The sequence below is a fragment of the Callithrix jacchus genome, chromosome 7 (assembly GCF_049354715.1).
Source record: "Callithrix jacchus isolate 240 chromosome 7, calJac240_pri, whole genome shotgun sequence".
NCBI classification, from domain to species: domain Eukaryota; kingdom Metazoa; phylum Chordata; class Mammalia; order Primates; family Cebidae; genus Callithrix; species Callithrix jacchus.
The window spans coordinates 72,671,558-72,692,790 of record NC_133508.1 but is presented as its reverse complement, the minus strand read 5'-3'; the positions used below and the strand labels follow the sequence as shown (position 1 = coordinate 72,692,790).

At 54.6% G+C, this 21,233-nt stretch overlaps 4 protein-coding genes across 12 annotated transcripts in view; 2 read left to right on the top strand and 2 right to left on the bottom strand.

Annotated features, from left to right (window-relative positions):
- Nucleotides 1–4,475, top strand: part of COL8A2 (collagen type VIII alpha 2 chain) — a 30,016-nt gene extending 25,541 nt beyond the window's left edge. For both annotated transcript variants that reach the window (XM_035250805.3, XM_035250803.3), the window contains one exon: nt 414–4,475. In XM_035250805.3, coding sequence (XP_035106696.2) covers nt 414–2,332 — 1,919 coding nt within the window. In that variant the 3' untranslated portion in view covers nt 2,333–4,475. The remainder of the gene's footprint in view (nt 1–413) is intronic.
- Nucleotides 4,476–6,292: 1,817 nt separating this feature from the next.
- Nucleotides 6,293–12,008, bottom strand: ADPRS (ADP-ribosylserine hydrolase). Its single transcript, XM_002750613.6, has 6 exons — nt 11,781–12,008; nt 8,852–8,948; nt 8,367–8,574; nt 8,098–8,282; nt 7,701–7,801; nt 6,293–7,114 (listed from the first exon to the last, which is right to left on the bottom strand). Exons 1-6 carry the CDS (start codon nt 11,989–11,991, stop codon nt 6,822–6,824), a joined length of 1,095 nt encoding a protein of 364 aa, XP_002750659.3. The 5' UTR covers nt 11,992–12,008; the 3' UTR covers nt 6,293–6,821.
- A 601-nt stretch (nt 12,009–12,609) lies between these two features.
- TEKT2 (tektin 2) lies at nt 12,610–16,709 on the bottom strand. Of its 6 annotated transcripts, XM_078331223.1 has the most exons (11): nt 16,558–16,616; nt 16,209–16,265; nt 15,641–15,848; nt 15,436–15,561; nt 14,708–14,913; nt 14,039–14,182; nt 13,842–13,956; nt 13,568–13,675; nt 13,297–13,440; nt 13,070–13,149; nt 12,610–12,914 (listed from the first exon to the last, which is right to left on the bottom strand). In XM_078331223.1, exons 3-11 carry the CDS (start codon nt 15,794–15,796, stop codon nt 12,701–12,703), a joined length of 1,293 nt encoding a protein of 430 aa, XP_078187349.1. In that variant the 5' UTR covers nt 15,797–15,848; nt 16,209–16,265; nt 16,558–16,616; the 3' UTR covers nt 12,610–12,700. The 6 variants fall into 6 exon arrangements, with proteins under 6 accessions (XP_078187349.1, XP_054115113.1, XP_078187350.1 ...); XM_054259138.2 differs by lacking the exons at nt 16,209–16,265; nt 16,558–16,616 and adding an exon at nt 16,673–16,709; XM_078331224.1 differs by lacking the exon at nt 16,209–16,265 and having other exon boundaries at nt 16,384–16,616.
- Nucleotides 16,421–19,177, top strand: LOC100389445 (dolichyl-diphosphooligosaccharide--protein glycosyltransferase subunit MAGT1-like). Of its 3 annotated transcripts, XM_002750677.6 has the most exons (3): nt 16,648–16,734; nt 16,835–17,154; nt 17,930–19,177. In XM_002750677.6, exon 3 carries the CDS (start codon nt 18,118–18,120, stop codon nt 19,123–19,125), a length of 1,008 nt encoding a protein of 335 aa, XP_002750723.1. In that variant the 5' UTR covers nt 16,648–16,734; nt 16,835–17,154; nt 17,930–18,117; the 3' UTR covers nt 19,126–19,177. The 3 variants fall into 3 exon arrangements, with proteins under 3 accessions (XP_035106700.1, XP_002750723.1, XP_078187351.1); XM_035250809.3 differs by lacking the exon at nt 16,835–17,154 and having other exon boundaries at nt 16,421–16,734; nt 17,930–18,086; XM_078331225.1 differs by lacking the exon at nt 16,835–17,154.
- The last annotated feature ends 2,056 nt before the right edge of the window (nt 19,178–21,233 follow it).

The window sequence follows — 21,233 nt, the reverse complement described above, 5'->3', positions numbered from 1 at the left end:
GTGCACTTGGCTGGCACAGGTGGTTTTCCTAGGGGGAGATGAACTGGAAGTTGGGAGCTGGCGGGGGGGGGGGGGGGCCTCTGCTCCCACGGGCTCTAAGGTGGGTTGCTGGTGCCACCTGGTGGTCACTCCACCTTCAGGTCATGCCGGGATGAGAGATGAGAATCAGCCAAGCTCAGAGGAGGCCCAGCCTGGGTAGGTTGGGTGATAGAAGCCCTTGGTGAGGACACCTGTAGCCCCCAAGATGGGCCCCTGGACCACCCCCAAACCTCATCTTCCATGACAGCAGGGAGGGGTAGCCCCATTCTTCCTCTCCCGTGTACCTCACACTGGAATAGGGGAACGGGTAGATGGGGTCCCTGTCCTGACTGACTGTTCAGGGCCCTGACTGCTGCCTTCTCTTTCTTTCTCAGAAATGCCTCTACCGCTGCTGCCGATGGACCTGAAGGGAGAGCCTGGCCCCCCTGGAAAGCCCGGGCCTCGGGGCCCCCCTGGCCCCCCTGGCTTCCCAGGAAAACCAGGCACGGGAAAGCCAGGGCTCCATGGGCAGCCTGGCCCTGCTGGCCCCCCTGGCTTCTCCCGGATGGGCAAGGCTGGTCCCCCAGGGCTCCCTGGCAAGGTCGGGCCACCAGGGCAGCCAGGGCTTCGGGGGGAGCCAGGAATACGAGGGGACCAGGGCCATCGGGGGCCCCCAGGACCCCCTGGCCTCCCAGGCCCCTCAGGCATTACTATTCCTGGAAAACCAGGTGCCCAGGGGGTGCCAGGGCCCCCAGGATTCCAGGGGGAGCCAGGGCCCCAGGGGGAGCCTGGGCCTCCAGGTGATCGAGGCCTCAAGGGGGATAATGGAGTGGGCCAGCCAGGGCTGCCTGGGGCCCCAGGGCAGGGGGGTGCCCCTGGTCCCCCTGGCCTCCCTGGTCCAGCTGGCTTAGGCAAACCCGGTTTGGATGGGCTTCCTGGGGCCCCAGGAGACAAGGGTGAGTCTGGGCCTCCTGGAGTTCCAGGCCCCCGGGGAGAGCCAGGAGCTGTAGGCCCAAAAGGACTCCCTGGAGTAGATGGTATGGGGATCCCAGGGGCAGCAGGGTTGCCAGGGCCACAGGGCCCAGTAGGGGCCAAAGGGGAGCCAGGGACCCGGGGTCCCCCTGGTCTGATAGGCCCCACTGGCTATGGGATGCCAGGACTGCCAGGCCCCAAGGGGGACAGGGGCCCAGCTGGGGTCCCAGGGCTCTTGGGGGACAGGGGTGAGCCAGGGGAGGATGGGGAGCCAGGGGAGCAGGGCCCACAGGGTCTTGGGGGTCCCCCTGGACTTCCTGGGTCTGCAGGGCTTCCTGGCAGACGTGGGGCCCCTGGGCCTAAGGGGGAGGCAGGGCCTGGAGGACCCCCAGGAGTGCCTGGCATTCGAGGTGACCAGGGGCCTAGTGGTCTGGCTGGAAAACCAGGGCTCCCAGGTGAGAGGGGACTTCCTGGGGCCCATGGACCCCCTGGACCAACTGGGCCCAAGGGTGAGCCAGGTTTCACAGGCCGCCCTGGAGGACCAGGGGTGGCAGGGGCCCTGGGGCAGAAAGGCGACTTGGGGCTGCCTGGGCAGCCGGGCCTGAGGGGTCCCTCAGGAATCCCAGGACTCCAGGGCCCAGCTGGCCCTATTGGGCCCCAGGGTCTGCCGGGCCTGAAGGGTGAACCAGGCCTGCCAGGACCCCCTGGAGAGGGGAAAGCAGGGGAACCTGGCACAGCTGGGCCCACGGGGCCCCCAGGGGTCCCTGGCTCCCCTGGAATCACGGGCCCTCCTGGGCCTCCTGGGCCTCCGGGACCCCCTGGTGCCCCCGGGGCCTTCGATGAGACTGGCATTGCAGGCTTGCACCTGCCCAACGGCGGTGTGGAGGGCGCCGTGCTGGGCAAGGGGGGCAAGCCACAGTTTGGGCTGGGCGAGCTGTCAGCCCATGCCACACCAGCCTTCACTGCGGTGCTCACCTCGCCCTTCCCTGCCTCGGGCATGCCTGTGAAATTTGACCGGACTCTCTACAATGGCCACAGTGGCTACAATCCAGCCACTGGCATCTTCACCTGCCCTGTGGGCGGCGTCTACTACTTTGCTTACCATGTGCACGTCAAGGGCACCAACGTGTGGGTGGCCTTGTACAAGAACAATGTGCCGGCCACCTATACCTACGACGAGTACAAGAAGGGCTACCTGGACCAGGCGTCTGGCGGGGCCGTGCTCCAGCTGCGGCCCAACGACCAGGTCTGGGTGCAGATGCCGTCGGACCAGGCCAACGGCCTCTACTCCACGGAGTACATCCACTCCTCCTTTTCAGGATTCTTGCTCTGCCCCACATAACCCGCGGGGGGCCCTGCTGCCCTGGCCTCCTCCTCTTTAGTGGTAGAGCGACCTTTTCAGTTACAAAGAACCTCCATTTAAAGAAAAAAGACAAAAGCTGAACAGAGGCGGCCGTGGCCTTGGCCCGAGGAGACTGACTTGCTTTCTCCCTGCATGCAGGTTGAGATTGTTTCTGGAAGGGGCTGGCATGAGTTTCTTTCCCCCAAAAGTCTGTGCAGTGTCGGGGTTGCACCCCGTGGGCCCTGGGGCACACAGCCCAGCCTCTTGTGAGTCCTGGGCTCTGCTGGGCCCTGAAGGAGCTGAGAGGGAGCTTAGCCCCCCACCCCCCACCTGGGGAGTTGGCCCTTCCCACTGGCTCCCTGATGGCACCTGCTGGAGGAATGGGGCACAGCCTTCCTCGAAGTCCTTGGCTGGGGCTCCTCCAGCTTCCCCTGGGACCTCCAGCATGTGACAGTGGACTAAGGACTGTGGGGCTTCCCTCCAGGGGAAAGGGAGAAGAGGGGACCATCGAGTTGACGAGTGTGGACACCCTGCCAGGACTGCAGCCCCCATGGTGATGCTGTGGCATCAGACCTGTCTGTAGCAGGCACAGGGCTTCCTGTTGCCCGGGGAAAGGGCAGCCCCCTTTCACTGCTCCACTGGCAGCCATAGGGAATGTAGTTTGTGAGGGCTCAGGGCAAGGACCTGGGGCAGGGGCAGCTCTTTGCATTCATCCCCCTCCCTCCGGGTCTGCCCCGACCAGCTCTGGCTGTTTAGCTTGAGGGTAGCGCATAGGCCCCTAGGGACAGCCACAGGCCAGAAAGATAACCTCTGTGACGTGTCTAGTGCAGCTGGTGGTGGAGGCAGAATGGACCATCAGCAAACAGGAGCACTCCTCCCTTTCTCTCCTTCTACCAGCTTTGGGCTGGGCTGCTTTTCTCATATAAAATTGTAAGACGGTCCTTGCCACCCCAGCCAGGTATCCCCAAGGCAGCGCACCTCTCATTTGGCCCTCTGAACAAGGTGCACTCGAGCTCGAGGATGAAGTTGGCTCCCACTCGTTTTTCCTTAATAAGAACCATATGGTGGTATGTACAAGAGGGATTCATCTGTGGGGGCTTCCTCTCCTTCCACCCTCTGGTTCCAATTTCCTGTTCTAAGCAGGATTAGGGGCCAGGAGGCTAAGGCTGGGAGAGAAAGGGTGCCAACAGGTCCCTTTGGAATGAGTTGGCCCTGGACATTTCTGCCATTTTCCCCTATCAGAGCTCCTCTGCAGGAAACAGGCAGGATGCCCCTCCCAACCCCTCAGTCCCTAGTTCAAGCTGAGTAGATAAAGCTGAGATTAGCACTGGGCATGGTGGACATTCCTGCCCGTGCAAAGATGGCCACTTTCCCTACAGCTGCAGGCCTCACCCTCAGCCCTCACCAGGCCAGCCCCGCTCCCTGTACCGAGTGTGACCCGGGGTCATTCTGTCTGTGACCAAATTGTACTGCTTGACGTCGGCAGTGTCCAGGCAGTCCGTATAAAACGGAGGATGGCTGCTGACTTCTGACTGGCTAAGCAGTGGATTCCCTCAGGCTCCTTGCCAACCCTCCTCCCCTGCCCACAACTTCTCCAAACAAGGTAGGGTATTTGCTCACTTCTTCAAAAGGAGAAATGAAAACCCAAATCTGCCCAAGTGACACTTGAAAAGGTTTTGGCTGGGGTTCCTGGTGGATTTCTTACTACCTAACACCCAAGAGAACCAACTAAGGAGTCTCAAACCATACCTGGTGGGGATTCTTTGCTCAACCTCTTCCTTCCCTGGGTCAAAGCCACTATCATCTGATGTGTTAGGGATGGGTTCTGATTGGCAGAAATTAATCAGCTTCCAACGGGAGCCCAGGGAACTAAGTAGGGTCCCAAGGGAGCCCCACCACTTCAAAAAACAAAAAAAGCTATTTCACAGAGCTGAGCTTCTGCCAGATTTCATTCCTCAAGCCTTTCAGGAGGGGTGGTTGGCGTTTCTAAAATGTTTATGGGATTTGAGTTGCAGGTGTCCACTTAACTGACTGGCTTTGATAAACAGTGTCAGATTTTAACTATGAAAACGACATTACCTTGTGCATTTTTATATTCTGATTCCTATTTTTTTTAAGATTAAAGTTTAAATGTTTTCCACTAGTCATTTCACTTGTAACTTGGTATAGGAAGCTTAGTTCTCTACATAGTTATCATGTGCCCTGTGTCACAGATTTGGGAAAAACGCACTCGGGAATCAAAGAAAATGGAACTTCTTTTTGAAAAGACAAGCAACCATGTTGATTGTATTGACACAACCTCAGTAAAACTTGTTGTATAAAACAGCACTGTGCTACAGCTGGCAGACACAGAGGTATTGCAAGCCTCTGGGTTCTGTAAGGTGTCCAGGAAGCTCTCTGGGGCTTGTGGGCCTCCTCTTAAGGAGCGGACCCTCCTCACCAGCTCCCTAACCTGGGTTTGTCACCACCACATCAGAAATGCCTGATGCTCATAAGCTGAGGCTGTGCACCAAGCAAATGCCAAGAAACATTTTAAGGAACCAAAGGCAGGGGCTGGGCACCGTGGCTCGTGCCTGTAATCCCAGCACTTTGAGAGGCCAATGTGGGCGGATCATGAGGTCAGGAGACTGTGACCATCCTGGCTAACACGGTGAAACCCTGTCTCTACTAAACATACAAAGAATTAGCTGGGCATGGTGGTACTCACTTGTAGTCCCAGCTACTCGGGAGGCTGAGGCAGGATCATCACTTGAACCCGGGAGGTGGAAGCTGCAGTGAGCCAAGATCACACCACTGCACCCCAGCCTGGGCAACAGAGCAAGACTATGTCTCAAAAAAACAACCAAAGGCAGGTAGTGGCTGGAGCTGGGGGTGATGGCTCAATCTTTACTGGAACATTCCTGCAAGCTCTAAGGGGTAGCAGAGCATTACAGCTGGCTCGATAGTCCAAGGGCCAAGTTTCAACATCTGAAACAAATTATGGATGTAACAATGAATTTTTGCTCCTGAGGGCTGGGCTAGTGCCAGGCCCAGTGCTGAAGACAGGCTTGGGGAGCTGTCCTGGGTGGAAAGCACCTGCGCATGGCCCGCCATGCTCGGCTGCAAAAGATCTGTCCCTGGCGCTGAGGCTCTGGGTGGCGCACCTGAAGCAATCCCTGTTTTAAGAGTCCTCAGCTGGGCAGAACCTCATCTTCACTAAAACAGATCTGCCTGACGGTGCTGAAACCTCAGGCCAGCTGCAGACTGTGCATGCTTGGCTTTCCACTGAGGCTGGATGCTCCGAGAATGTCCCTAGAGTTTGAGGGGAGGCATCTTCTCCCATTCAATCTTCCTTTCTTCAAAATGGATGCTAGTCCCAGATACTTGGGAGGCCGAGGTGGGAGGATTGCCGAGTCTAGGAGTTTCAGTCCAGCTTGGGCGACAGAGTGAGACCCCATCTCTAAAACACGCCGTGTAAAACTTCCTGGCAGGGAAAGGCTTTTGACTGGTCCCAAGAAACAGAAGGAGGCACACGGCACTCAGTCTACCCAGGGCCTCTGCGATGGTGCCCTCCCCACCCAAAGGTTGGTAGTCTGAGGATAGAACAGCCCTCTGGATCTTTCTACAGGGTTCCTGTTCCTGGCCCAGCCAGGCCTAGCTCCTATTTGGGGAAGTCAGGCTCTGAGAACAGAAAAATCTGGCTTGTTCCTACCCACTGCCTCTGGCAAAGCAGTTGGCCCAGCAGCCTGGGCCACTGAGTGATATCCAACAGGAAAAGCCACCAAACCATGCCTGCTCTGCCCTTCTGGCTGGACACGCAGCCGGCTGGAAGAACAGAGGGTATCTGCCTGGCAACACAGCAGCTCATGGCCTTGGGGCCCCAGCTCCTAGGACAGTACAGCGCAGACAGAGGCACTAGGCTTGAGAGGTCAGGCTGCCAGGGGAGAATCCATTCAGGGCAGAAGAGAAACAGGAAACAGATTTACCAAAAACTGTTTATTGCTACAACTTCCACTGGAAGCTGTTAATAAGCCACATGGCAGCCAAGAGCCAGGTGTGACCTAGATCAGCTGGATGCACGTGCCTGTCCCTTCATCCACACAACCTGCTGCTAGGGGGCCCTGCTAGGATGCACTTGCTGGAAACTGGCAAAACCCAACAGGGAGAAATGATGCTACTGCACATCATTTCCATCTCCCCACGTCCCATCTCCAAGATAATACAGGAAAACACCATCAGTACTCCTCCAAGATAAATGTGCCTGGGCCCCTCTGTCCTACTGAGGAGTAGGAGTGCTCTGCAGCAAACCAAAGAGCCAGCAACAGCAAAGCACCAGTCCCATTCTCGCTGTTCCAGTGACCTCCCCTGAAGAGACTCCAGCCCCACTGGTGCACTCAGCTCCACAATGCAGGAAGGGTGGGGAGCCACCCTCAAGGAAGATCAGGGTTTCTGTGGATCTGAGCTGTAGTTGGTCCCAGGGGACTTGGCAGAGCCCCAGCAGCTGTGGCTCTCATAAACTCTTCTGGAAGACACGGTGCAAGCTCTGGGCCAGGATGTCTGTCTCCTCATAGCCTTCACAGCTTTGCCGCCAGCTCTCTGGCACCTGATCCATCCCATAGTAGGCACCAGCAATGGCCCCAGCCATGGTGGCAATGGTGTCTGTGTCCCCACCAAGTGAGATGGAATAGATGAGAGTCCTCTGGAGGCTATTGAAGGCAGAGGGGATCTCAGGGTCCGGCTCCATGCAGCGCAGGAAGCAGTAGATGGCGGTGGGTACCGACTCAAAGGCAGCAATTCCATTCCCTGTGGGGAAGCCAGGTTAGAGGGGCTCCATGCGCCCCCAGGCCTCCTGCCATTTGACACAGCGGCACTCTCAGCTTCAAGCAGGCTGTGACTAAGATCTCAGGCTCTACAGTTAGACCACCTGGGCTCAAATCCTGGCTCCACCACATACTGGCTACGTGACTGGGAGAGTTACCTAGGGGACTGCTAAGCGCTTCCTGCTCTTAGATTCAACTCCTTATGCAGACAGGGAGTAACGTTAGGAACTCTCTCACAGGGCTTTTGTGAGGATGAAGCTAGCTCATGTCTGTAAAACATTCTGCACAGTGCCCAGTATAGATGCTAGATAAATAAAGAGCCATTATCAACATTTTTACAGCTGGTAGCCAGCTGCCATTTCTGGGGACACTGATCCGTAAGGCTGAGGGTGCTATAGCTTCAGAGCAAGAGGCACTGAGCTCAAACCCTGCCATGACCCTGTGTGTCACAGCACCCCGGGGTACAGTGTGACGGCAGGCACGACTCCATATTCCCCTCCCCTCCCTGGGCCCAAGGCCGACCCTGAAGGATGACAGAGGCGGAGACAATCCCAGGCAGGCGCACCAACCTAGCTCAGACACCACTTCTTCTCTGGTCACCGACGCCTGGTCTAGAAGCTCTCCAATCTTCTTCAGGCGGTTGGAGTACGGACGGTCCTCCATGCCCAATCTGTGTGTTGGGGGAGAGGTTTCAGGGAGGTCAGAGCTAGCAGGAGGCACTGGGAAGGGGAAAGGGCTGCATGTGGTCCGGCTGCAGCCAGGCACAAGTGCCCTGACAAGAGGTTGGAGAGGGCTGGGTGTGAGCAAGGACCCTGAGAGCCTTGAAACACAGACAAGATCAAGAGACTTCTGCCCATGCCTCCCTAGGGTCTGCAAATAAGGATGGAAGATTTCAGTTTGTGGCAATGCCAGAGGCCCCCAGATCACTCACACACCCACACCTCACACCTGCAGCCTCATACTCACTCCCTGGCATCCAAGACGGATTGGGCATCTCCCTCCAGCTCCTCCATGTGGCCCACGAGTTGCTGGAGAAAGTGATCGCTGGAAGACTCCCCCTGCAAGGCCAGGTGCACAGCCAGGGCCTGCAGGATGGCACCATTGTAACCCAGGGAGGAGGCGTGTGTCAGCTGGGCTGAGAGCCGGGCAAACTAGGGAGGAGGAGACCTGTTGTCACAGAAGTCCTGCTGCAGAAGAGGGAGGGGACAGCCCAGAAGCTACCCCACCCTTAATACCTTCTGTACATCCTGGACACTGCTATAGGCCAGGGAGATGCCAGCCACCCTCATGGCACCTCCATTGCCATAGGAGCCTTTCCCGTTAAACTGGGCCCGGGCAGGCTCAAAGACATCGCGACATTTGGGGTTCAGGAGCTTTTTGAAGACAGTGACTACTCCAGCACCATAGCCCCGGTCAGGGTCCTTCTTGTACTCCTGAGCAAATCTAGCGAAAAGAAGGGGAGACAGAATTGGGATTTACAAGACACCTCTAAGGGTTGGGAGACAAGAAATTGAGACTGGTTTGGAAAAAGAGGAAGCCTTAGGGGCTTAAGGAGCCTGCACCAGCAGTGCTGCTGTTTTAGCTTAGGAAGCTGTGCCAGCCAGACACAGGCTCCTGTGGAGGGTGGGGGCATGGGCATGCACAGATGTCATTCCTCTGGCCAAGGGGTGCAATAACTTTGCCCACCTGGTTTGCCTAAGCCCAGGACCATCCCCCTCACCTGTGAGCCATGTCCACCTCGTCAAAGGCCTCCTTGGCTAGCAGGGACTGCACCAGGGCTCTGGCCATGGCTGTGTCATCTGTGTAGTACAAGGCTTCTGTGGGGCAGAGGAGGGAGGATAAGAGCCTCCTGCTCACCTTTTATTTGTCTTTTGTGTGTGTGTGTGTGTGTGTGTGTGAGAGAGAGAGAGAGACAGACAGACAGACAGACAGTCTTACTCTGTTGCCCAGGCTGGAGTGCACTGGTGCAATCATGGCTCACTGCAGTCTTGAACTCCTGGGCTCAAGCCATCCTCCTACCTCAGCCTCTCAAGTAGCTGGGACTACAGGCATACATCCTCATATCCAGCTAATCTTACTTCTTGTAGAGACAGGGTCTCACTCTGTTGACCAGATTGGTCTCGAATTCCTGGGCTCAAGCAATCTTCCTGCCTTGGCCTCCCAAAGAGCTGGGATTACAGGCATGAGCCACTGTGCCTGGCCCTGCTCACTGTTTATTTTAGTTTATATCTTATTATTTTATTTAATTACTTTTTTGAAACAGGGTCTTGTCCTGTTGCCTAGGCTGCAGTGCAGTGGTACGACCATGGCTCACTGCAGTCTCAACCTCCCAGGCTCAAAGATCCTGCTGCCCCAGCCTCCCGAGTAGCTGGGACTACAGATGCATACCACTATACCCAGCTTTTTTTTTTTGTAAAGACAGAGTTTCATCCTATTGCTAGGTGGGTTTCATCCTATTGCCAGGCTGGTCTCAAACTCTTGGACTCAAGTGGCCTCTCCCAAATCACTGGGATTACAATTGTGATGCACTGTGCCCAGCCCCTGCTCAAGTTTTAGAGTTACCACATCTAAAATGACCTTAAGTCAGCTTCTCATTCCCACTTTCCTGGGCCCTGGGAAGCCTTAGGATCTCAGCTTTGAGATTTTCGGTAATTCTTTATTCCAAATCAGTCACCACATCCTGCTGCTTTCTATTTTATGTATGTATGTATGTATTAGCCCACATCATGCTTTGATCTGCTGATTTCTGAAGGAAAACTTCCATCCCCTTCTGGCTGCCATCCTTGCAGCTGTCTTTTTGTTTTTGTTTTTCTTTTCTTCTTTCATTTTTTTTTTTGAGATGGAGTCACGCTCTGTAGCCCAGGCTGGAGTGCAGTGGCACAATCTCAGCTCACTGCAACCTCTGCCTCCCGGGATCAAGTGATTCTCCTGCCTCAGCCTTCTAAGTAGCTATGATTACAGGTGTGCGCCACCACAGGTGTGCGCCACCACACGTGGCTAATTTTTGTATTTATAGTAGAGATGGGTTTCACCATGTTGGTCAGGCTGGTCTCAAGCTCCTGACCTTGTGATCAGCCTGCGCTGTCCTCCCAAAGTGGTGGGATTACAGGCATGAGCCACCCCACCCGGCCTGCTTTTCTTTTTTGTTGACAGGATCTTGCCATGTTGCCCAGGCCAGTCTCAAACTCCTGGGTGATCAGTCTCCCAGTAGCTGGGATTACAGGTGTATGCCACCATACCCAGCTTGAAAATGACAGTTTCTAGATCCAGATCTCCTCCTACTTCATGTCTCTGTAGCACATCACCAGTGATCAGTGTCTTCATCTTGAAAATCTTTTCCTAGGTTTCGTTGATATCCATGCCCTTCTCCACCTATCAAACTGTTTCCTTCCCTTGCCCCCTTCCCTCCCTCACTACTTCCCTCTTAATTACAGGTGTTCTCCAGGGTTCTGACTATGGCCCGTTTTTCTTACTATTCTACCTGCTCTCCAAGAAGATTCACCTCCTCTGCTTGACCTCACACCTGCTACCTGAGTCGGGATCTGAGTGATGAGCTGACAGCACACGGGAAGGAAAAGGGAAGGGAAGTTAGTTTTACAGGTAAGACAGCATATGCAAACGCCTGGCCTAGAGGAAGCATGGTGTGAGGAACCCAAGAACAGAAAGCAAGGCCAAGGTTGGTGGAAGATGAAACTGCAGACGTCCGGGAGGGCCAGGCCACTTCGGACACATTAAGAAATGTGGTTCTGGGCCAGGCGCCGTGGCTCACGCCTATAATCCCAGCACTTTGGGAGGCCGAGGCGGGTGGATCACGAGCTCAAGAGATCGAGACCATCCTGGTCAACAAGGTGAAACCCCGTCTCTACTAAAAATACAAAAATTAGCTGGGCATGGTGGTGCGCGCCTGTAGTCCCAGCTACTTGGGAGGCTGAGGCAGGAGAATTGCTGGAACCCAGAAGGCGGAGGTCGCGGTGAGCCGAGATCGTGCCATTGCACTCCAGTCTGGGTAACAACTGCGAAACTCCGTCTCAAAAAAATAAAATAAAATAAAAAATGTGGCTCTGTACTAAGGGTAATGGGAAATCACATCAGGGTTTCAGGCGGGGAAGGATGAGATTAGAGTCCGTCTTCCAGAGGACGCCCTGCGTGGTGGAAAACCTGCTGATTTACACTCTCCAGAGAACCAGGAAAAACAGGTTAAGTAGGCAAGGGCGACAGACGGTACCCGGCTTAGGATGGTTCAACTTAAGTTTTTTTCGGCTTTCCGATAATGCTAATACGCATTCAGTAGGCTCCTCGGGTATTTTCAGCTTACGATGGGCTTATCCGGAGGCGACCCCAGAAGACCCATAGGAGCCTCTATACACCCGACCAGGCGCAACCCGAGACAGCATCGCCCAGGCCTCCGCCCAGCACTGTTGCGGCCCCGGTGCTGCCACGCCCGAGCAGGGGATGTTCGGGGCGAGACGCCTAAGGCCGGAGATCGCGCTAGCACTCGCTGAGGCCAAGCTGTTGTGGGTCACCCGGCCCTGACCCCGGCGCCCTCGGCAGCCATCCCCCCCGCACCCCTGACCAGTAGTCCCCGGAGGCTCCGTGCCCCTCTGGCCTCCCCCCAGCACGGCCTCCGACTTGCGCCTGGCCCCGCCCACCTGTCCGCTGGCTCCCGGGCGTGTCAGGGTCCGGTTCCAGGTTCTGGACGTGACGCAGGACTGACGTCAGGTCGACGGTGTCGTGGGCCTCGTAGAAGGAGCCCACGCAGTCCCCGAGCAGCGCGCCAGCCAGGCAGCCTCGGAAGCGCGAGAGGGAGCGGGCCGCACCAGCCCCTCTGCCGCCCGCCGCCGCCATCACCGCCGCCGCCATCCGCGCGCCGGACACTCGCCACTTCCGGTGCCACCCGCGCGGCTTCCCTACTTCTGGCCCGCTGCGCTCCCTGGGGCCTGGAGTCTCCGCTCCGCCGTCCGGCTTACAGCGCCACCCAGCGGCCCGGAGTCGCGGCGCCGCGCGGCTCCCGCCAGCCTGTGCTTTCAGTCCCCAGTTCTTTCCGCTCCTCATCACTGGGCCAACTGGGCGGGAAGGCCACTATGGGTCCCTGGGGGATGGGCACTGAGCCAGACCACTGGACCACTCCAGGCCACTGTCTCCCGCAGGCGAATACTCCTAACTCCGCACTCGCAGGCGGTCCTCCACACCGAAGCTGGGACCCCAAGCCCTCCCTTTCCTTCTGTGAGCCTCACTTACGCATGAAGAGGGCGGGCAAGGGGCCAGCTGGGGCACAGCAACGTAGAGACGGCGCTGCTGGAGCCCAGGAGTGCTGGCCTAGCCCAGAGAGGGGTTCCCTGAGGGGAGGGGAAGGAACTGGATTTGGTGCATGGACTTCAGGGGAATGGTGTTCCCCATCTTTGCTCCTCCTTAGACAGAAGGGTGGCCAAGAACCCTCTTCCTGCTGGCTACACACAGTGGGGCAGAGAACAGACGGCCTGAGATCCTCCGCATTTATTCCATTCATTCCCTCCTCCCTGCTTCCGTTGCCCACCCTACCCTCCTGCCTTCCTCCCGCAGCCCTGCAGGGCTAGGCCAGCTCCAGCTGGCAGCTTTTGAGTGGACTCAGGGTTCTATTTGTGGTACGTGTGAAGGTGTCCACCTCAGGCACAAACTTCTCAGCAGGCACGGTCAGCTTGCGCCGCGTGTCCATGCACTTGGTGTCCAGCAGCATGGAGTTGGCCTTGCAGGTGATGTCAGCTTGCAGCCGGGCCAGGTGCTTGTACAGTGCGTCCAGTGCATCCCTAGGGAGGGGCGTTGACAACCCCCCAGCCCCCTTGAGGCTGGGAGGCCTGGGCTGCGTGCACAGCCTTCAGTCAAGAGGACAGCCGCAGGGAGCCAGCAGAGGCTGCACTGATGGGCAGGGCCTCACTGCCCCCCCACCACTCTCCAGACCTACTGTGCTTGCGCCAGCTTCTGCTTCAGGGCCGCAATGGTTGCCTGTAGCTGGTGAACCTCATCGGTGAGGCCATACTGTGCCTGGAGGCCGCAGAAGGGTTGGGAGTTCCAGGTCAGCCACACTGTCCTTATCTGAGTGCTGCCCCGTGACAGCAGTGCCCTTGCTCCATCAGGAACATGAGAAAACCTTGGCCAGGGGGCCCATGCCCCACTGGGATGCCCTCTCACCTGGTCCCGGCAGAGTTCCACATTGGGCCGGTAGGTTCTGGCCTCTAGCCGGGTATGGGACAGCTTCAGGCTCAGGAACTTTCTGCGCAGATCCTCCTCCAGGTGCCGGATGTCCTCCTGCAGCTCAGCGATCTCCTCCAAGGTCTGCAGGGACAGAGTGACAGGTCTCCACCAGCTGGACTCGCCATGTGCGGCTGGTCCAGGGCCTCCTGGCGGGGGCAGGTGGCTCGTCATCCCATGGCTGGACATCCAGGCCCCAATACAAGCTCACATTCTTCTCTTGCCACTTGAGCTCACTGTACACTTTCTCCATCTCCCGCAGCCGCTTCCTGAAGGCAAATTCCATTGCAACTCTCTGGGCTTCAAGCTCGTTGTTGGTCTGAAGGAGAAAACATAAACAGGGCAAGGCAAGGGTCTATACTCACGGCCAACTGAGGATATTACTCAGGCGAGGGTATGGGGGCCACGTGCACAGCAGGGAACAGAATTTATGGGCTGAGCGCACACTGGGGCCATCCATGAACCATGGGTGGGTGGCCCATCACCTCAGCAATAGTTAGGGCAATGGCCTCCCTCAGCTCCCTAGCTGCTTTCATCTCAGCCTCTGCTCGGTCCTTGTTGAACTGACTGAAGTTATCCCACTGCTGGAGTGTGGTGGAGCTGCGGGCAGCAGGGAAATGGGGGTCAGGAGGGTGTGGCCTGGGAGGGGAGGAGGGGAGACTGGCTGAGACATTCTTCTTACCCATCAGGGACACGTGTGGGGTTGACCTTCAGAGAGATGTTTGGGGACTTGAGGTTAAGAGAGAGACAGCCTCTGTCAATCTCCAGTGTCTCCATTTTGCCCCGATGGTCAGAGTGGAGCTGCTGTCGGACTTCCTGCAGGAGGCTGGGGAAAGCGCAGAATCCATCAGGAACCATCTCCCAAGGCCCAGAGGCAGGCCTGGCTGTGCTAAGGAACACCGCAGGAAGAGGAGGCTGGGGTGACCCTTCCCAGTAGAAGATAATGGAGCTGCAGCCAATGAGACCAAGAGCAGCATAGCTGGATGAAACTGCTGACCTCCCCCACATGCCCTACACACCTGCAGGCACACGCACGTAGCTGCGCTCACAAAAGCTCATACGCACACACTCACAGGAGCTACTCAGAGGTGGTGGCAAATGGGTGTCACCTCTCATGCTTCCAGTCAGCGGATACCGGCTGCCCCGGGCGGGGTCATGAGAAGTATTTTGAGCCAATGTCCAGGCAGTGGGAAAAGTGCTACAGTCGATTAGTATCTTCTGCCACAGGCACCAGAGGGCCAAAATGTAGCATGAAAGCGGGTTGCTCCTCATCTACAATACCTGCGTTCCACACCGAAGGCACACAGCCTCAAGGGCCCGTGAGCATGCCAGCGACCTGCCTCTCCCTTACCAGAGCTGCTCGAAGGCCTGGCTGATCCTCTGTTGCAAGGCCTTCTTGGTGGCCTCAATGACCTCCACCTCTTTATGCAGCTCATCCTCCACAGGGTCCTTCACCACATCAATGTCTCGCCGGCTTTCCCGAAGGGTCAGGCACTCGATGGCCACATCCAGAGGCAGGTTCTTGGCCTGCAGGTTTTGCTCTGCTGACTCCTTCATCTAGAAAAGAGGGTGTGGCCCGGCATGGTGGCTCACGCCTGTAATCCCAGCACTTTGGGAGGCTGAGGCGGGTGGATCGCCTGAGGTCAGGAGTTCAAGAACAATCTGGCCAACATGGTGAAACCCTGTCTCTACTAAAAATACAAAAATTAGCTGGGCATGGTGGCACATGCCTGAATCCCAGCTACTCGGAAAGCTTGAGGCGGGAGAATCGCTTGAACTCAGGAGGTGGAGGTTGCAGTGAGCCAAGATGGCTTCACTGCACTTCAGCCTGGGCAACAGACTGAGACACCGTCTTGAAAAAAAAAAAAAAAAAAAGAAGAAGAAGGAAAAGAGGGGATGGGGGCTGCTGGTGGAGCCATCCATGGGGAAGTAGCACTTGTCCCTACTTTGGCAGGGGGCCAGTGACTCGGATGGACATACCACTCATGACCCCCCCATCAAAGTCTTCTCAACCCAACCATGGGGAAGGAAGGGAGGTTTTGGCAGCAGCCCCCGGGGAACCAGGTCCTGGCTCCCTGCCTGTGTCAGGGCGTCAATCTCGGCATCCAAATCTGTCAGACACTTGTCCAACATCTCCTTCCACCGGTTGACAGTATCAATCCTCTCTGCCAGTCGAGTCCTGTTGTCGTGTTCATCCCAAATGGTCTGAGAGACAGGGCCAAAGAGGGTGTCAGGTGGTTGGGGGCTATCCCTTTGCCCACCCAGCTGAGTTCCCGTCCCCAACCTGGTTGTTGGACTCGTTGCGGAGCACCCGGGCCTCCTGGCGGATCTGATGGGAAGCATCTCGCTGCAACTGGGCATTGGTGGATTGCAGGTAGTTGTTGGTGTGCCAGTCGGACAGCTGGAAGCGCTGACCGGGCTTGACGCTCAGCGTGGCCATGGCACAGAAACCAGAAGGGTCAGAAACTCCTATGCCTGTTCGCAGACAACACCTGCAGAGGGAAAACACGGCTGCCGGAGACAGTTCAGGAGAACTTCTCCGGGATCACAAGCCCCTGCGCGGGACTGGTTCCCGACCATTTTGCTGTGAGCCCCGCCCTGCTGGAAGCCTGCCTGGGACAGCCCTTGCTTTACTCAGCTTTGTGTGAGGCATTAACTAGGTTTCCCTCCCTCCTGTCCCCTGGGGGACACAAACCCCTGGACCTTGCAGGTCCTGGAGCAGGTAAAAAGGAATATTGGAGTCCGGGAAGCCTCAACGTGTGTGCGCAGTGCCAAATGCCTAGGGGGGAGGGGGATGGCAGAAAAAAAATAGCTCTTAATGCAGTTTCCGCGCCTTCTCCCGGCAACCGTGCCTTGTTGGGCTTCCTTTCCTTTCTTCCCCAGTCTGCCGGCCAGGCCCTGTGGGGGATCTAAAGACAGGAACCCTGTTCTCTCTCTAGGGAAGCGTGCTTGTTGGCACTGGGGAGCTGGGGGGCGGCCCTCTTCTCATTTGGTTGCCGCACGCCCCCTCCCCCCCACCGCCCTCACCTTCTGTTGGAGGGGGAGGCGGGACCGGGAGGGCCCCGTGGGAGGAGCTGGGATCAGTCCGGTTCCCCGCCGAACCCCTTTCCTCCCCTCCTCAAGATGATCACCTTTGGTTTAGATAAGTACCCCGACCCGGCACGGAGGAAAGGGGCGCCCCGGCTCCCCTCGCCCCCTTACCTCCTTTCCCACTTCGCCCTCCGCGCCCCCCGCTCCGAGAGCCAGTGTTTGGCGCCCCCGGTTGCTAGGCAACAGCACCTCCCCGCTCCCACACTGCCGCAGCGGCCACCGCGACCTGGGTGCTTCTCTCGGCAACCGCCGCCGCGGCGTCTGGCAGCGTCCCCGGAGGCCTTTAGGGTAGGCGAGGGGCGGTCGGCCGAGCCTGGGAGAGGTGGGGGCATCAGAGCAGCGCTTTCACTTGCTTTACAAATTAAATAAACTTTTGTTATTTTTTCAGACAGGGTCTCGCTCGGTCGCCCGGGCTGGAGTGCTGTGGCTCGGCTTACTGCAGCCTGGACCTCCCGGGCTGAAGAGATTCTCCCACCTCAGCCTCTCCAGTTAGCTGGGACCACAGGCGCGTGCCACCATGCCCGGCTTAATTAGAAAAAGATATTTTTAGTATAGACAGGTTTCACTATGTTGCCCAGGCTGGTCTCAAACTCCTGGCCTCAGGTGATCCGCCTGCCTCGGCCTCCCAAAGTGCTGGGATTACAGATGTCACAAAAACCAAAGCCCCTGGAACGTTTTGTTCGGGGATCTCTCATTACCACACAATCTGTGAGTGTGCCCATTTCTCAAAATGTTCTCTTCAACTATCATCTGTAGCTTCAAAGCTCAGACCACCAATAAACAGTTTTCTTTTCTTTCCTTCCTTTCTTTTTTTTTTTGAGGCGGAGTTTCTCTCTTGTTACCCAGGCTGGAGTGCAATGGCGCGATCTCGGCTCACCACAACCTCCGCCTCCTGGGTTCAGGCAATTCTCCTGCCTCAGCCTCCTGAGTAGCTGGGATTACAGGCATGCGCCACCATGCCCAGCTAACTTTTTGTATTTTTAGTAGAGACGGGGTTTCACCATGTTGACCAGGATGGTCTCGATCTCTTGACCTCGTGATCCACCCGCCTCAGCCTCCCAAAGTGCTGGGATTACAGGCTTGAGTCACCGCGCCCGGCCCAATAAACAGTTTTCTTAACTGCTCTGGTTCCTTTGGATCAAGGCCCTTCTCCCCACCGGCCCCCACCCCCCTTCCTTCTAGGGAAGCCTGAGTCAGGCTGGGGGCTACCGGGTGGCGGTTTTACCTCCATTTTGAGATCGGACTCTACCTGGATCATTTTTATATTTTTAGTAGAGAGGAGGTTTCACCATATTGGCCAGGCTGGTCTCAAACTCCTGACCTCAGGTGATCTGCCTGCCTTGGTCTCCCAAAGTGCTGGGATTACAGGCATGATCCACCACACCTGGCCTGATTTGTTAATTGCAAGTCTGTCTTCAGCAGGACTGAAGCCAGAACAATATTTCCCAAACTCCCTTCATCACAGAGTATTTTTTTTCCACAGGTTATTTTGTAAACTCTAATATGTGATTCGTAAACTGGACATGAACAAGAATTTGTGATATAGCCCCTTTACCAGGCTTGAAGAAGACAGAAAGAAACAATATTGGACAAATTAATTGCTGGAAGAAATGATCAAATTTTGGCTTACATGTTTTGCAACATTTGTTTAACACAAAGAAGTAACCAAATATGGCAGAACTGTGGTGTCTTTGGCATCTACTTCTGACTGTGGTGGTGGCCGTGGCATTCATTGCTCCTGGGGTATTCGCACACCCTGCCCATGGGAAGGAGTTGTTGGCCAAAAAGGTCAGCCAGCTGATGTCTTGGACCAAGAAAGACAGAGTGATAAGAATGAGTGAAACCATGTTCTATAATTTTGTATTCGACGAACCAAAAAACTACTCTGTTATTGTGATGTTTACTGCTCTGCACGAGTTCAGTTCATGTGTAATGTGCAAAGGTGCTGCCGAAGAATTTCAGATCTTGGCAAATTCCTATCAACACCCTGGTGCATTCACCACAAAGGTATTTTTTGCGATGGTGGATTATGATGAAAGCCCTGAGGTCTTTGAAGCGCTGCAGATAACGTTAGTTCCGAATTTCTTCCACTTTTCTGCCAAATGGGAATTTACAACAGATGACATTTATGGTTTGAGAGGAAGGGATATTGTTGCTGACCAACTGGCTGAATGGGTAGCAGAAAGAACACATGTCAGCGTCAGTCTCAGACAGCCTACAAAAAATTATCATGGTCTCCTCAAGCCAGCGATACTTTTGACTCTCATTGGTGGACTTGGGTATTCCTTGAAATGGCATAGGAAATCTATTTCCTGCAGCATTTTGTGCAAATTTTCAACTCTGTGCTTTGTGATTTTGATGATATCTGGTCAAATATGGACTTATATAAGAGGAGAACCATATGCCCAAAGGGACCCTCGCACAGGACAGAAACATTATATCAGTAAATTGAGTCAGGCTCAGTTTGCAGCAGAAACCTACATTATTTCCCTGTTGAATATGTGTGTTACCCTGGGAATGTTGCTGTTAGATAAGGCTACCACCTCTAGGACGAACATCATAAAGAGAAAGATGATGTGTCTGTGTGGTGTGTGTCTAGTTGCCATATTCTTTAGTTGGCTGCTCGCCCTCTTTAGATTTAAAATACCTGATTATCCATACAGCTTTCTCTTCGATTAAAAAGGATCCTACAGACATAGAGGATGAAGCAAGAAGTTTGAAAAAAAGAAAATAAAAATGCAAACTCATAACTTTTGAAAGTAATTGAGATTTCACCAGAAGAGACCATGAAGTAAGTGCCTTGACAATAAGAAATCATTTGCTGTCAAAACCTGTGAAGTATTACGGTATGCATCTTCTCTGCTCTCAACTTTTCTCCCGCAGAAGGGTTATAGGTTACCTCAAGTGGAATTATGAAAATCTTTAGAGAGTACAACTTTCATCAAATCAGAACAATGTTTAAAAGTACTTTAGTTGGCCGCACACAGTGGCTCACGCCTGTAATCCCAGCACTTTGGGAGGCCAAGGAGGGTCATGAGGTCAGGAGTTCAAGACCAGCCTGGCCAGTATGGTGAAACCCTGTCTCTACTAAAAATACAAAAATTAGCTGGGCTTGGTGGCGTGTGCCTGTATTCCCAGCTACTAGGGAGGCTGAGGCAGGAGAATCGCTAGAACCCGGGAGGGGGGAGGTTGCAATGAGCTGAGATCACACCACTACACTCCAGCCTAGGCAACAGAGCAAGACTCTGCCTTAAAAAAAAAAAAAAAAGTACTAGTTAATATTAATACTTGGTCAGCTGATCTTATTCTAAAATGAAATATAATCTTTTTTCTTTTTCTTTTGAGACAGGGTCTCACTCTGTTGCCCAGACTGGAGTGCAGTGGCACAATCTTGGCTCACTGCAACCTCCGTCTACCTCCTGGGTTCAAGCAATACTCCTGCCTCAGCCTCTTGAGTAGCTGGAATTACAGGCGTATGCTGCCACACTCAGCTATTTTTTGTATTTTTAGTAAGGATGGGTTTTGTCATGTTGGCCAGGCTGGTCTTGAACTCCTGATCTTAAGTGATCTGCCCCCCTCAGCCTCCCAAAGTGCTGGGATTACAGGCATGAGCCACTGTGCCTGGCCGAAAAATAGTATCTTGACAAGGTATTCCGACACCTGGCCACTGACGATAACTGCATTAGCCCTCTATGGAAGTGTACATTTGGAGTCTGTTTTATGGGTGGAGAGAGCAGTTGTATGGTGTTGTCCCCTGAAGTTTAAATATCTATGTTCAGAGTACACTTCCAAAGCTTAGAGGCAATATAGTACTTCATACTACTATATATCCATCTCCCCTACTGGAATACACCAGTATGTTTCTTTTTCTTTTACTGTGCTTTTTTTTTGAGATGGAGTCTTGCTCTGTTGCCTAGACTACAGTGCAGTGGCTCGATCTTGGCTCACTGCAACCTCCGCCTCCCAGGTTCAAGGGATTCTCGTGCCTCAGTATCCTGAATAGCTGGGACTACGGAAACATGCCACCATGCCCATCTAATTTTTTTTGTATCTTTAGTAGAGACGGGGTTTCACTGTGTTAGCCAGAATGGTCTCAATCTCTTAACCTTGTGATCTGCCCACCTCGGCCTCCCAAAGCGCTGAGATTACAGGCCCGGCTTTTTTCTTTCTTTCTTTCTTTTTTGAGATGGAGTATCACTCTGTCGCCTAGGCTGGAGTGCAGTGATGTGATTTCAGCTCACTGCAACCTCTGCCTCCCAGGTTCAAGTGATTCTCCCACCTCAGCTTTCCAAGTAGCTGAGATTATAGGTGCGTGCCACCAAGCCCAGCTAAGTTTTGTATTTTTAGTAGAGACAGGGTTTTGACATGTTGGTCTGGCTGGTGTTGAACTTCAGGTGATCCTCCTGCCTTGGCCTCCCAAAGTGCTGGGATTACGGGTGTGAGTCACTGAGCCTGGCCCTTTTACTATGTTTGCAGATAGTTGAAGAGATTACAAACCAGTTAAATACCAGATTACAATTTACCTTTGATTGTTATCTTTTATCTGGAAAGATTTCAGATATGTTATCTTTCCTTATTTTTCTTTCATGTGGTCTAAGAAAATAGCATTTCCTATTTCTGTGTTGACTTTGTTGACTTGAGGTTGTTTTCCGTTTATTTTAAATCTAAGAGAAAAATAGGTATAAAGATATAAAGACAGTTGAGAGCATAACTAAGAATTCCTTTTTTTTTTTTTTTTGAGTCGGAGTCTTAACTCTGTCACCCAGGCTAGAGTGCAGTGGCATGAA

What these genes read in the sequence shown, in the direction of transcription:
- ADPRS (XM_002750613.6), bottom strand. Translation starts at nt 11,991, where the DNA reads ATGGCGGCGGCGGTGATGGCGGCGGCGGGCGGCAGAGGGGCTGGTGCG. An exon ending in GCCCGGGAGCCAGCGGACAG is followed by an intron (nt 8,949 to 11,780) that starts GTGGGCGGGGCC and finishes TCTGCCCCACAG; the next exon opens with AAGCCTTGTACTACACAGAT. An exon ending in AGAAGTGGTGTCTGAGCTAG is followed by an intron (nt 7,115 to 7,700) that starts GTTGGTGCGCCT and finishes GCTTCCCCACAG; the next exon opens with GGAATGGAATTGCTGCCTTT.
- TEKT2 (XM_054259138.2), bottom strand. Translation starts at nt 15,796, where the DNA reads ATGGCCACGCTGAGCGTCAAGCCCGGTCAGCGCTTCCAGCTGTCCGAC. An exon ending in CAGGCCTTCGAGCAGCTCTG is followed by an intron (nt 14,183 to 14,707) that starts GTAAGGGAGAGG and finishes CGCTTTCCCCAG; the next exon opens with CCTCCTGCAGGAAGTCCGAC. An exon ending in TTGCCCTAACTATTGCTGAG is followed by an intron (nt 13,676 to 13,841) that starts GTGATGGGCCAC and finishes TTTCTCCTTCAG; the next exon opens with ACCAACAACGAGCTTGAAGC.
- LOC100389445 (XM_078331225.1), top strand. Translation starts at nt 18,118, where the DNA reads ATGGCAGAACTGTGGTGTCTTTGGCATCTACTTCTGACTGTGGTGGTG.